This window comes from Sprattus sprattus (assembly GCF_963457725.1).
Source record: "Sprattus sprattus genome assembly, chromosome: 8".
NCBI classification, from domain to species: Eukaryota; Metazoa; Chordata; class Actinopteri; order Clupeiformes; family Clupeidae; genus Sprattus; species Sprattus sprattus.
The window spans coordinates 33,806,029-33,818,528 of NC_137927.1; the positions used below are offsets into that span (position 1 = coordinate 33,806,029).

Sequence of the window (12,500 nt, forward strand, 5' to 3'; positions counted from 1 at the left end):
ATACACAGAGACTTCAGCAGGGGTGTTGTTCTATGCTAATACACAGAGACTTCAGCAGGGGTGTTGTCCTATATTTGTCCTCTCTCTCTGTGTAATGTGTTTGGGAATGAATAACCTCCTTTCAACATAATTGGATTGAGTGGGCATTGCCTGATAATTGAGCCAGGGGGAGTTTAACCTGCCTAGGTGTGAGAGGTTGTGTGTGTGTGTGTGTGTGTGTGTGTGTGTGTGTGTGTGTGTGTGTGTGTGTGTGTGTGTGTGTGTGTGTGTGTGTGTGTGTGTGTGTGTGTGTGTGTGTGTGTGTGTGTGTGGGAGTTTAACCTGCCTAGGTGTGAGAGGAGGAACTGAGCGGGTCCCACTCACTAAGAGCTGCTGAATGATGGAGCATCATGTCCTCCATGTGCTGATTATGTCCCTGACCTTCAACACTGCAAAAATGCTTTTCTAACCTAGTGTTATTACTCTTATATTGAGATGAAAAAATCTAGTTGGTATTGTTTCTAGCTAAATTGTACTTACCTAGTGCTCTTTGGTAAGGTTATTTTTGCCTATTTCAAGCAAATATTACTTATTTTAAGAAATCTTAACAAGCAAATTTGGCTGCCAGTGCGTTAAGCAAATTTGGCTTAAAACAAGCAAATTTGGCTGCCAGTGCGTTAAGCAAATTTGGCTTGTTAAGATTTCTTAAAATAAGTAATATTTGCTTGAAATAGGCAAAAATAACCTTACCAAAGAGCACTAGGTAAGTACAATTTAGCTAGAAACAAGACCAACTAGATTTTTTCATCTCAATATAAGAGTAATAACACTAGGTTAGAAAAGCATTTTTGCAGTGAAGACACTCTCTCTCTCTCTCTCTTTCTCTCTCTCTCTTGCTCTTTTTCTCTTTCTCTCTCTTCTTTCTCTCTCTCTCTCTTTCTCTATTTTTCTTTCTCTCTCTCTTTCTCTATTTTTCTTTTTCTCTCTCTCTGTCTCTCTCTCTCTCACACACACACACACACACACACACACACACACACACACACACACACACACACACACACACACACACACACACCCACAAACACACACACACACACACACAAACACACACTCTCCCACACTTGTGAGGTGTGAGGGGGGAAACAGAACCACCACCATGTTCAATAAATCAGCCACCTGTGTTGAATACTGCATTGCACTCGTCAAACCAAGACATATTCATATTGGAGAAGGAATCAACCCCCTTCCAGGTTTCCTCCTCCTCTACCCTGGCCTCATTTCTCCACTGAAGCCACAAGCTGAGCAACCCCCCCCCCCCCACCGGCCGAGGGCCCCTAAATGGTAGCTGGTTGGCAGAGGCTGGCCGAGGTGGGGGGGTTGGGGGTCTGGGGAGCGAACCTGTAGACAATCAATTAAGATCAGAGGAGCATCAGCGGCTAGGGCTGTAGACGCCGGGTCCTGGCTCCACTGTACAGCTCACTCCAGCTGCCAAACGTCAAGCCTGCGGGCTGCACTGAAATCACCCTAGCAGCGGGTACAAGAGTGGGAACGGGTCCAGTCGTATAGATGGAGGATTGTAAAGAGAGTGAAGGCGAAAAACGGTGTGTGTTTGGGGGCGGGAGGTGGGCAACAACATCAATCGACAGCCGTAACTGGTAGCTGTTTCCAGGCTGCGCTGTCTCCAGCTGCCTTGCCTGTGTTGTGATGTTCTTCTTTATGCACGCTTGGAGAACGCTGCAGAAAGTTGACAGAGACGTAGATTGCTTTAGCCTGGCATTAAAGAGACGAGGACTGTTATCATACGGGAGGAATTGTCCCTGGAGGAATGGAGGCACTTTAAAGTAGGAGGCAGCATCATTAACGCCGCATCTCATCACATCACGGGACAGAGAGTGAAGAAGAAAGGAGAAATAAACAAGAGTGTCGCAGCGCCAGATTGGGACATGCTGTCATACTTGCTGTTGTGTTCACTGTGTTCTTCATTCCTTTAAGCCCCCCAGGGAAAGCTAACGACACGCGTCTTTGCTGCCTTTTGTGTTTGTCTCTCTCTTTCTTCCTCTCTCTCTCTCTCTCTCTCTCTCTCTCTCTTCCTCTCTCTATCTCCCTCTCTCTCCCTCTCTCTATATCCCTCTCTTTCTCTCTCTCTGTAGAACGGCTTGATGATAAAAGTTGCTGAGAGCTGTCCCATCCTCAACTGCTCATCGGCGGAGCAAGTTCTTCCGGAGAACAGGTGCTGCAACGTCTGCAGAGGTGAGATCTCATGCGGGGCTGTCCACTCATCACTGGGCTGACAGCGCCGTAGGAACCAAGGCTTGATGGGCCTCTCCGCTTGATGGGCGCGCTGTCAGAACCAAGGCTTGATGGGCCTCTCTCACACAGACCACAGTGGAGGCCTGTCTCTCCACTCTGTTTCAAAGCTGTCATTTTGTTTTATTTTATTTGTCAGATGGGGTCTTTCATCAAATTTTGGCTGCTGCTGCATGGAGCAGATTGGCCTCTTCTTGTGCTAACACGTTTGCACTGATGGTTTAAATTGTGCGGTTGTGTTTTTGCTAAATAACTGGATCTTTGGGTGTGCAAAGTTTTGGGCACTTTTCTGAGGGACTGAAGAAAGTACATTAAGAAAGTAAGGATTATATAGAGAGTATGTTTTTTATTCAGATGATTCAGTTTTGAAGTTACATACCTTTTAGCAGGTTACTTTTATGTTTATTCCTACCTTGCAAGGTGTGTGTGTGTCTGTGTGTGTGTGTGTGTGTGTGTGTGTGTGTGTGTGTGTGTGTGTGTGTGTGTATGTGTGTGTGATAAAGAGGGAGAAAAAAAAAAGTCAAGAAGTGGGTTTGCCTGTATATACGCAGCTGAACATGGTGTGCCCTCCCTTTTTTGCATTCTTCCAAAATAGTAAATTGCAGTTCTGCTCAAATGTGTGAAAGTCTAGAACCCTAGCTACTGCAGCATCCTCTAGTACCCCAGCTACTGCAGCATCCTCAAGTACCCCAGCTACTGCAGCATCCTCTAGTACCCCAGCTACTGCAGCATCCTCAAGTACCCCAGCTACTGCAGCATCCTCTAGTACCACAGCTACTGCAGCATCCTCTAGTAACCCAGCTACTGCAGCATCCTCTAGTACCCCAGCTACTGCAGCATCCTCTAGTACCCCAGCTACTGCAGCATCCTCTAGTACCCCAGCTACTGCAGCATCCTCTAGTACCCCAGCTACTGCAGCATCCTCTAGTACCCCAGCTACTGCAGCATCCTCTAGTACCCCAGCTACTGCAGCATCCTCTAGTACCCCTGTAGAACCTGATAATGTAATAATTTCCTGATAATGTAATAACTCCCGATAATGTAATACAAATTCCTTCATGAGTCCCTAAAACATGTAATAAAACCTGATAATGTAATAATACCCCGATAATGTAATAAAGTGCATTTCCCAATAATTTTGCAGAACCTGATAATGTAATAATTACCTGATATTGTAATAACTTTGGTTGGTGCTGTAGCATCAGGTCTCCAGTTTCAGAGGTCCAAACAGTGAAGCTGTCCAGAGACCTGCTGCTTCACTATTAGCAGATACAGTATATATTTAATATGATTGCGAATGCACAATTTTTACAATGGTGAAAGGGATATTCAGTGGTAATCAACTAATAGAGAAAAAATAAGAACATTTTGGTATGTTATAGACCGGCAGCTAATGGGCACATACTGTACCAGGCCAATCAAATCGTCTTTTGTCATTCGTCAGTCGCTCGGATTGGTTGTAGCGCCATTCCTATTGCGTGGCATTGCGTGCAGAGGCAACTTAACAGACAACCGTTAATCCCGCCCACACTGAAAATCGTGTTGTGCCAGACCCTTGTACAGCTTCTTGCTGTACAGGTTTGGCTTGCGAGGCTAAAGGCCTATACCATTGGGATCAAAATATGAGCAAAACAATAGTGGGTGGTTGTCTACACAGCATCACTACTTGGTCTGAATAACTGGTGTCTCAACATTTCAGCACTGACCAAAGTTTTTACAATATCAGGAATTTATTACATTATCAGGTTCTGCAAAATTGAGGCTAACCTGATAATGTAATAACTTCCAATTAATGTAACAGTTTATTACATTATTGGTATGGCGATTGTTACATTATTGGGAAATGCACTGTATTACATTATTGGGGTATTATTACATTATCAGGTTTTATTACATCTTTTAGGGACTTATGAGGGATTTTTTATTACATTATCAGGGTTATTACGTTATCAGGAAATTATTACATTATCAGGTTCTACAACCCCAGCTACTGCAGCATCCTCTAGTACCCCAGCTACTGCAGCATCCTCTAGTACCCCAGCTACTGCAGCATCCTCTAGTACCCCAGCTACTGCAGCATCCTCTAGTACCCCAGCTACTGCAGCATCCTCTAGTACCCCAGCTACTGCAGCATCCTCGTCCATTCACTCCCCCTCCACACATTCTGTTTTGGCTGAATGAAGCGTCCAGAGGCTGGAGGCTTTCTGCTGGGCTGTGTCCGTGTGTGTGTGTGTGTGCGTGTAGGTTTGAGGCTGAGCAGTCAGGCAGGGCCACTGAATGAAGCGTCCAGAGGCTGGAGGCTTTCTGCTGGGCTGTGTCCCTGTGCTCTCTGTGCTCTCCGTGCTCTGAAGCCTTGGGCACAAAGCCTGCAGGCAGCAGTAATTAGCCTGCCACTAATCTTTCCTGCTCGGTGTGCACATGTCTGTGCCGTCTGCTTTCATGCCGCGGCTCCTTTCTACCCACCCAGTCTTCCCACCGCCATATTCCCCAGCCCTGTTTATTGTCAGACATTATCTCCTCACGGGCAGGGCAGCCCTCCTTAAATTGGTTATTACCCACAAGTCATTAAATCGGCACATTCTTGCATTCAGCTTAAAAGTGAAGTTTAAAGGCTCCGCCGCTCAGCTGTCGTGACACCAGGGCGCCCAGTTCCCTCTTTCTCTCTCTCTCTCTCTCTATCTCTCTCTCTATCTCTCTCTCTCTCTCTCGCTCTCTCTCTCTCTCTCTCTCTCTCTCTCTTCCTTCATCTGCTGCTTCAGTCAAAGATGAAGCCTGTCATTCCACCAGCCAGCACAGCTTTTCTCCATCAAGACTTTCATGTCTGTATGTGAGTGTGTGTGTGTGCCTTTGGGACAGAGAGAGTAAGAGAGAGAGAGAAAGAGAAAGAGAGAGAGATGAGTGAGTGAGAGGGAGAGAGGGAGAGAGAGAGGGAGTGAGTGAGAGAGAGGGAGAGAGGGAGAGAGAGAGTGACAGAGAGAGAGAGAGAGTGTGTGCACGTCTCACTTGTTACTGTCCCTGATTTTGGAGAAAGAGAAGTTTGAGAAACAGGTAGGAGGTGTGATATCTCCAGTTCTCTTTGCTTCTCAGCATCATTAGTCTTAAAGGAGCAGGGAGTCATTAAAGGAAATGAGAGACATTGATCAGGCAGACCACTTGACATCCTGGACTGAGAAAAGAGAGAAGTGTATGCTACAAATCACGTCTTTCAGAACATAGGCCTCAGTTCTTCTGCCTCAAAGTTATGATTCATGTCCTGTGGAACTTTTCTGACCCCTGCCGAGGACTCTGCTATCTGAAATAATAAGGATGATGGCTGCCAGAAACAGATAGTTTTAAGGACTCTCATGGAAAATAGCCTTGAGATTGTGAAATGACAGCCTTAAGACTTAAAATAAAGTATGGTGCTCAGAAGCCTTCCACTGACGTGAAGGCCTCTCCTTTCTCACATGGCACAATCACTTCTCCCGTTTCAACGGCACATTAGCTCCTTTCCACTCATTGTTGAGACACAATGGCATTTTTTTTGTCGTGACACTGAGGAAAATATTAGCTACTCGACAAATGTCAATCTGAAAGAGACCTTAATGTTCACTGTATTCTCTTCTCAGGCTACGACTTCTGTGCTGAAGGAGTCATTTGTGGGGATAATTCTGTGTGTAAGAATCGCGACACCAAAGCCGAGTGTGAATGCAGGAGCGGCTTCGCCTCCATCCATGGGGACTCCACGTACTGTGAAGGTAAGACGAGTGGAACTTCTTAATATTCATCCTATGGAGTCCGGGTTACGAGACGTTTCTGTTGGCTGCAGTAAAGTTGTAATCATTTTCTCTTGGTACTCTTTATTGGATTTGCACAGACAGTCACACAAATCTAATCGTTTTATACGCTTTGACAGCCGAGCGTAGATTAATCTAGTTAAGAGTAAATAAGGAACTTGTGTAGTCGATGTAAAATTTGCAAGCCATGGATATTGAAATATTAATAGTGCTTATACCTTGACTTGGATCTATCAGTCATCTTTAATACTGAAAGGCTGTCTGATGCTCCATAAAATAATGGCAAATAAAAGGAAATGTACTGTTGAGCCATGATATCATTAATTTCATTAATTTTAAATGTTTAACTTGTATTGCTTATGTATGCTCAGCTTGTGAGTTCCAAGTGTGCTCCTTTAAAGAGACTGTCTTATTGGTATTATCAGCACACATCTGGAAAAAGGTGCTGTGAGGTCCAGATGAATATTATCAGCACACATCTGGAAAAAGGTGCTGTGAGGTCCAGATGAATATTATCAGATTTCCCTGAGTCCCTCTGAAGGGAGCTTCAGGTTAAGGTGAGCTCTAGCAGGTTTTAAAGGTTTTAAACCTTCCACAAATGTAATGGCCCGTAGATTTACTGCTCCTGGAGGTCTCCAGTAATAATGGCCATTGAACGCTGCATTGATGTTGAACAGGGCAAAAGAGAAAAGGTGGCTATACATGCAATAAATGTTGCTGCATTGATGTTGAACAGGGCAAAAGAGAGCTATATATGCAATAAATGTTGCATTTTTTATTTAATTTCCATGTCCTATTCACATCCTGTTGTGCTCGGGTCTGTGTCCTATTCACATCCTGTTGTGCTGGGTTTTGTGTCCTATTCACATCCTGTTGTGCTCGGGTCTGTGTCCTATTCACATCCTGTTGTGCTCGGGTCTGTGTCCTATTCACATCCTGTTGTGCTCGGGTCTGTGTCCTATTCACATCCTGTTGTGCTTGGTTTTGTGTCATATTCACATATTATTGGGCTTGGTTCTGTGTCATATTCACATCCTGTTGTGCTCGGTTTTGTGTCATATTCACATATTATTGGGCTTGGTTCTGTGTCATATTCACATCCTGTTGTGCTGGGTTCTGTGTCCTATTCTCATACTATTGGACTCAGGTCTGTGGTGCACCTGAGCTATTTGGCTTTATATTGGGGTCTACACTTCCATTTCCAATCATCCAATCATCTTCTGGCTCCTTTTTCAATGCAGTGGAACACAGCTGTTATTTCACTAAGATCATTGATATTACGAAAATGACAAAATGTCCTTGGGTTAAATATTTGCTGGGTATTTTTTAACTAAACCAAGGTTTGCATTTGTTACCAAGCACAGTCCCACACCAGACTTGAACTGACAACCTTGGGCATGGGAGGAAATACAGAGGTGCTATCGTCTGTCGCTGGCACGTCCCTGAAGGTGTCATGGTGTGAAGTCTACTCACTGCACAGCTCTGCTCCTGCTGTCATTGTGTGTGTGTGTGTGTGTGTGTGTGTGTGTGTGTGTGTGTGTGTGTGTGTGTGTGTGTGTGTGTGTGTGTGTGTGTGTGTGTGTGTGTGTGTGTGTGTGTGTGTGTGTGTGTGTGTGTCTCTGTGTGTGACTGTGTATGTGTCTGCACTGCTCCCGCTGTCTACTGTAACACACACAGTTCTGTCATCATTGCTGCTTATATTTCCCAGTAAAGCTTGCTCATTGGTAGACGGGCAACATACTGTTTTCTTCCCTGACAGTTATGTTTGATTGCTCTCATGACCTCAGACAGTCGCTCACAGATACTGAGGTCAAATTGTCGCTCAAAGCTGGCTGGAGTTGATCTCGCATGATTGATGTTCTTCTGCATCATTTTGGATGTGCTGTACACACATCTAGGTGGGGTTCAGCAATGCTAGTGCTAGCTGCTCAATGCTAGTGCTTGCTGCTTAATGCTCGTGCTAGCTGCTCAATGGAAGTGCTAGCTGCTCAATGCTAGTGCTAACTGCTTAATGCTAGTGATAGCTGCTCAATGGTAGTGCTAGCTGCTCAATGGTAGTGCTAACTGCTTAATGCTAGTGATAGCAGCTCAATGGAAGTGCTAGCTGCTCAATGGAAATGCTAGCTGCTCAATGGTAGTGCTAGCTGCTCAATGTTAGTGCTAGCTGCTTAATGCTAGTGCTAGCTGCTCTGTTGGCTGAGCTGCAGCTCATGGCAGGGACTTCCTGCTGCATCCCCCCCTAACGCAGCAACCCTCGCTGATCCTGGGGAGAGGCTGTCTAATCCTGCATGCAGTCACCGCTGCCACTGATGGCTCATGTCAACACCCTTCAAAGGGACCCCAGACAAGGCACAGCGTCCATGCGTGTTAAGCTTCACCGACAGCCGAGACAGGTGTATCAAGATGGAGGCAACAGCCCATGAAGGTTTCCCCTCCCTAACACGAAAAAATTAAAATAAATAAATAACACAATAAAAGCAGAGATGAAAAACACTTGGCATATCCTCTCCATATTACTTTCCCCTCTGTTCTGGGGACGTCACCTGGACATATGTCCTGGGCGCTACTACCCGAGCCTGGAGTTGTTTAGCATACATCCCTGCAAGCCCAACAGCATCACATCTGCAGAGCGAGTCCAAAAACGTCCCTGGCTCGGCTGAACGGAGCAGCCCAATCCAATTACTTAGGGCTAGTACACAGGTGGATTTACCTGCCGCCTTAGCCCCTCACACGGGCACATGCCTTTTCCACAGGAGCTTGGTTAGCCACACTGACACTGCATCAGGAAACAAGACAAAGGGATTACCCACACACACACACACACACACACACACACACACACACACACACACACACACGCTCACACACACACACACACACACACACACACACACACACACACACACACACACACACACACACACACACAGCCTCTTTAACTAGGGGGCCCTCGGATGAACACGACACGTCAGGGCTTAGCAGCGCCCTGGCAGTCGCTATCAGTTTTCATAGGAGCGCTGGAATGGGACAAGCTGAATCTAATTTACACAGTCTGGCATGATGGGTCAAACATGGATTGTGTTCTCCAGGGCTGTGGGCTCTGTTTATGGGTCCACAACAGCCAACATTTCTACAGTGCCTTTTAATGTGTACTTAAGTGTCATTTGAAAAGCATAAGCTGAATATAAAATACCCATCGCCTTTAATGGCAAACAGAGCATTGCCAAGAGCTGCTATCTCATGGGGTTAGCACTGGAGGAAAGTAGCCATTATTTCCATAAAAGCTCGTTCTCATCATGCTTTTGTGTCCTCGGAGTCATGATACTTAGAGAAGAGGTTATGGCGGCATGTCACTTTTGGCAGGAGTTACCATAGTTACCATAATTCTTTTGTGAAAGTGGGTGTGCTGCTCTTTTCTAATGCTGTTCTGGATGCTAATTCTGATCAAACTTGCTTTAGAGAGCCTTTTATATTCCCTAGGCACTTTTACAGTGCTTGTCAGTCTTCTCTAATGTGGTACGGTCTGTGATAGGTCGTAAAGGCTTCACTTTGCCAATTTGAAATTAAAATGATGGAAGTTGCAGTTTGGGTTGGATAATGGAGCGCAAGTATGAAACACAATAACTGTTTGCCAAAGAACATGAGACACTGGAAATGGCTTCCCATATTCAATGTTCATTTTCTCTGAATGCCACGTGACTCGTAGTTGGCCTACCATACCCACTATGCTGTTGTTGTTGCAGTTAAGTGTATGACTCATCATTATCTATTGATGACCAGTATAGCCTAATGCAAATGCACAGTCTAGCACAGAAATACTGATACAGAGGAGGCCTAAATATCAGAAGAAGACCCAATAAGACTTAAGAATGTGCCGTGTGTTGATTTATATCTGTAAAACACTTTTTTTTTGCATTTGATTGTTGAATCTGCAGTCGTGTTTCTGATCAAAATGATCCTGTCTGTGTCCTCACTTCACAGTAAAGTTGCAGGGTCAGGACGACTCATTACGACCATTTCTTTAACTCATCTTAACTCTCGTCATGTCCTAATGGCCCAATCAGTCAGGAACCTAATGAGATCTTCCATCATGACTAAGAGAGGACAGAGAGCATGTGGTCATCACTCACACTCTTCAGCTTAACTAGATCTAGGCTCCATGCACTCACACACACACACACACACACACACACACACTCCCTCTGCACATGTCATCAGCTCAGGGAAGAGCCCATTTCCTGGTGTTATTGGACCAAATTGCCCGACCGCAGAGTGGCTCTGAAAGGTTGGAACTGCATATTGTCGACGAAAAAGAAACTGGAAACGGATGTTAATGAAGACAAAAGAGAAAGTTATGAGATGGTCGTTACATGGCGCAGAAAAATAAGCATGAGAGATTAAAAATGTTAAATGGAAAGAGATGAAGGATAACCCTAGCTGTGTTTTAAACCTTAGCAGTTATTGGAGTTTCCAGACAGGTTTACCTTAGTCGTGCTTTCTAGATGGTTTGGAGTGCCTTCACGTGCATTTAGTCATGTTTGTACTAGTGCATTCTCATATGTGATTGTGTGTCTATAGTGTGTACTAGTGCATTATCATGTGTGATTGTGTGTCTATAGTGTTTTCACAAATGCATTATCATGTGTGATTGTGTGTCTAGAGTGTGTACTAGTGCATTTTCATATGTGATTGTGTTGCAGAGGCTGACTGAGGGAGCTCAGCTCACTGCACTGCCTGCATGTCATATTTCAGTGGTGACAAGCAGACAAACACACACACACACACACACACACACACACACACACACACACACACACCCTGCATGTCATATTTCAGTGGTGACAATTAAGGCTGGCATTCTCCTCTGGGTCCAGCTGCTGCTACAGTACTGATTTAATGTCTCACAAGAACTAAGACAAATCGTGGCATTACAGAGCCAAAGTAAAGAGTAAATCACTGTTCAGACCCTGCCAATATTTTAAGGTCTTTCTTTTCTCCCTTAAACAGCTCTTTATGTGTGTAGGCAGGGATGATTAAAAGAGCCACTGTATTTCTACCATCCCTCAGTCCTGTCGGGCTCTGTACAAAAACTGTCATGCTCTGGCTAATACTTGATGCCCACATGCAAGCCAGGCTCACAGCGCTGTCAATGAAGAGCTGAGTAAATCCCATAACTAGACGGAAGCATTTTATAAGTAAGCTTTTATTTTCTGCGAAACATTTATTTGGATGTCAAGCGCAAGTAACTGAGCTGGCTTTCTGCCTTGTGAAGAAGCTTTTACAGCTGGTCTGTGCTGTGGAGATACTGTACGTGGATCTCACTGCAGTATATCCTCATGCCTCCCATTCCCTGCATAAGCCTTCGAGGGGAGAGTATGCATTGTGGACGCTTTACCCATCCATGTCTCACAAGATATCAACCTGGTTTGGGCCAAATGTGCATTGATTTACCCTGGCTTTAGCTCATCTAAGCTGGGAGCACAGCTCTGTGATCAGTCATAATTTAGTAGGGCTTTTTTTGTTGTTTTTTTTTGCCAGCACTGCAATCTTGAGGTGGGAAAGTAACGGGTAGAAAGTCAGTTTCCATTCCTTTGTAGATGCTTCATTGCAGTCTCGGGATGGTGAGAAGGGCAGGCAGTGTGCTGAGCTGTTGTATTGCACACAGTAGAAGCAGGGATTGCGTTTGAGCATAGCCTTGGCACGTCCCCTTTCCAAAAAGCTATAAATATTCAACTTGACCTTGACATGACCTGGGGCAATCTATTTCATCTCAGATCGCCACAATTACTGAGAATTTGTTCTAACCGTGACCTGCCGGAGACTGGACTCAATCCAGATGGGTTTTAAAAAAGAAGACGTTTTGTCTTCATAAGCGTAATGGGTAAATCACTAAATGTCAGGCGGAAGTGGCGGGATCGATTCCCCAAGGGCTTCAGAAGTCTGGCCGTCTCACGTGAGCATTGTGTGGCTGTCTCTCACTCCCACGCCAGTGAAAGACGGCTGGATTGTATTGTTATTCTACAAAGTATGTTGTCATGGGGATATTTAAATCACCCACGTCACCAATGGAGATTATATACCAGAAGCTGAACGCAGAATGGCAAAATATTGTGAATGTCAGCCATGTCAACATGTTACTATTAACAGTAGTGATAGGGTGTCAAGGTATAATGAGCGACATGATCACTACAATGTTGAAACAGAGAGTCATTACAGTCATTATCCTGTCTCTGTTGACATGACAAAAACCTTTAGCCTGGGCTGTATGACTTGAGCCTTAAATTACCTTTTAACCATCGGTAGAAAAGAGAGCTCTTTATTATGTCTGTGTCGAGGGGATTTTTAATCATTGAATTATACAATGGTTTCATGAGTCAATGTAGCATTGAATTTATTTGTATCCATTTAGTTTCCATCATCCTGATTCCCATCCCC

The 12,500-nt window shown here is 44.8% G+C and overlaps 1 protein-coding gene across 1 annotated transcript in view; it reads left to right on the forward strand.

Moving 5' to 3' along the window:
• The window catches only part of LOC308369658 (protein kinase C-binding protein NELL1-like), a gene marked incomplete at both ends in the record, with an annotated part of 172,183 nt that overhangs the window by 64,652 nt on the left and 95,031 nt on the right, over positions 1–12,500 (forward strand). Inside the window, 2 exons of the mRNA XM_080844162.1 lie at positions 2,133–2,232; positions 5,898–6,026. Of these exons, the coding sequence (XP_080700288.1) occupies positions 2,133–2,232; positions 5,898–6,026 (229 nt within the window). The remainder of the gene's footprint in view (positions 1–2,132; positions 2,233–5,897; positions 6,027–12,500) is intronic.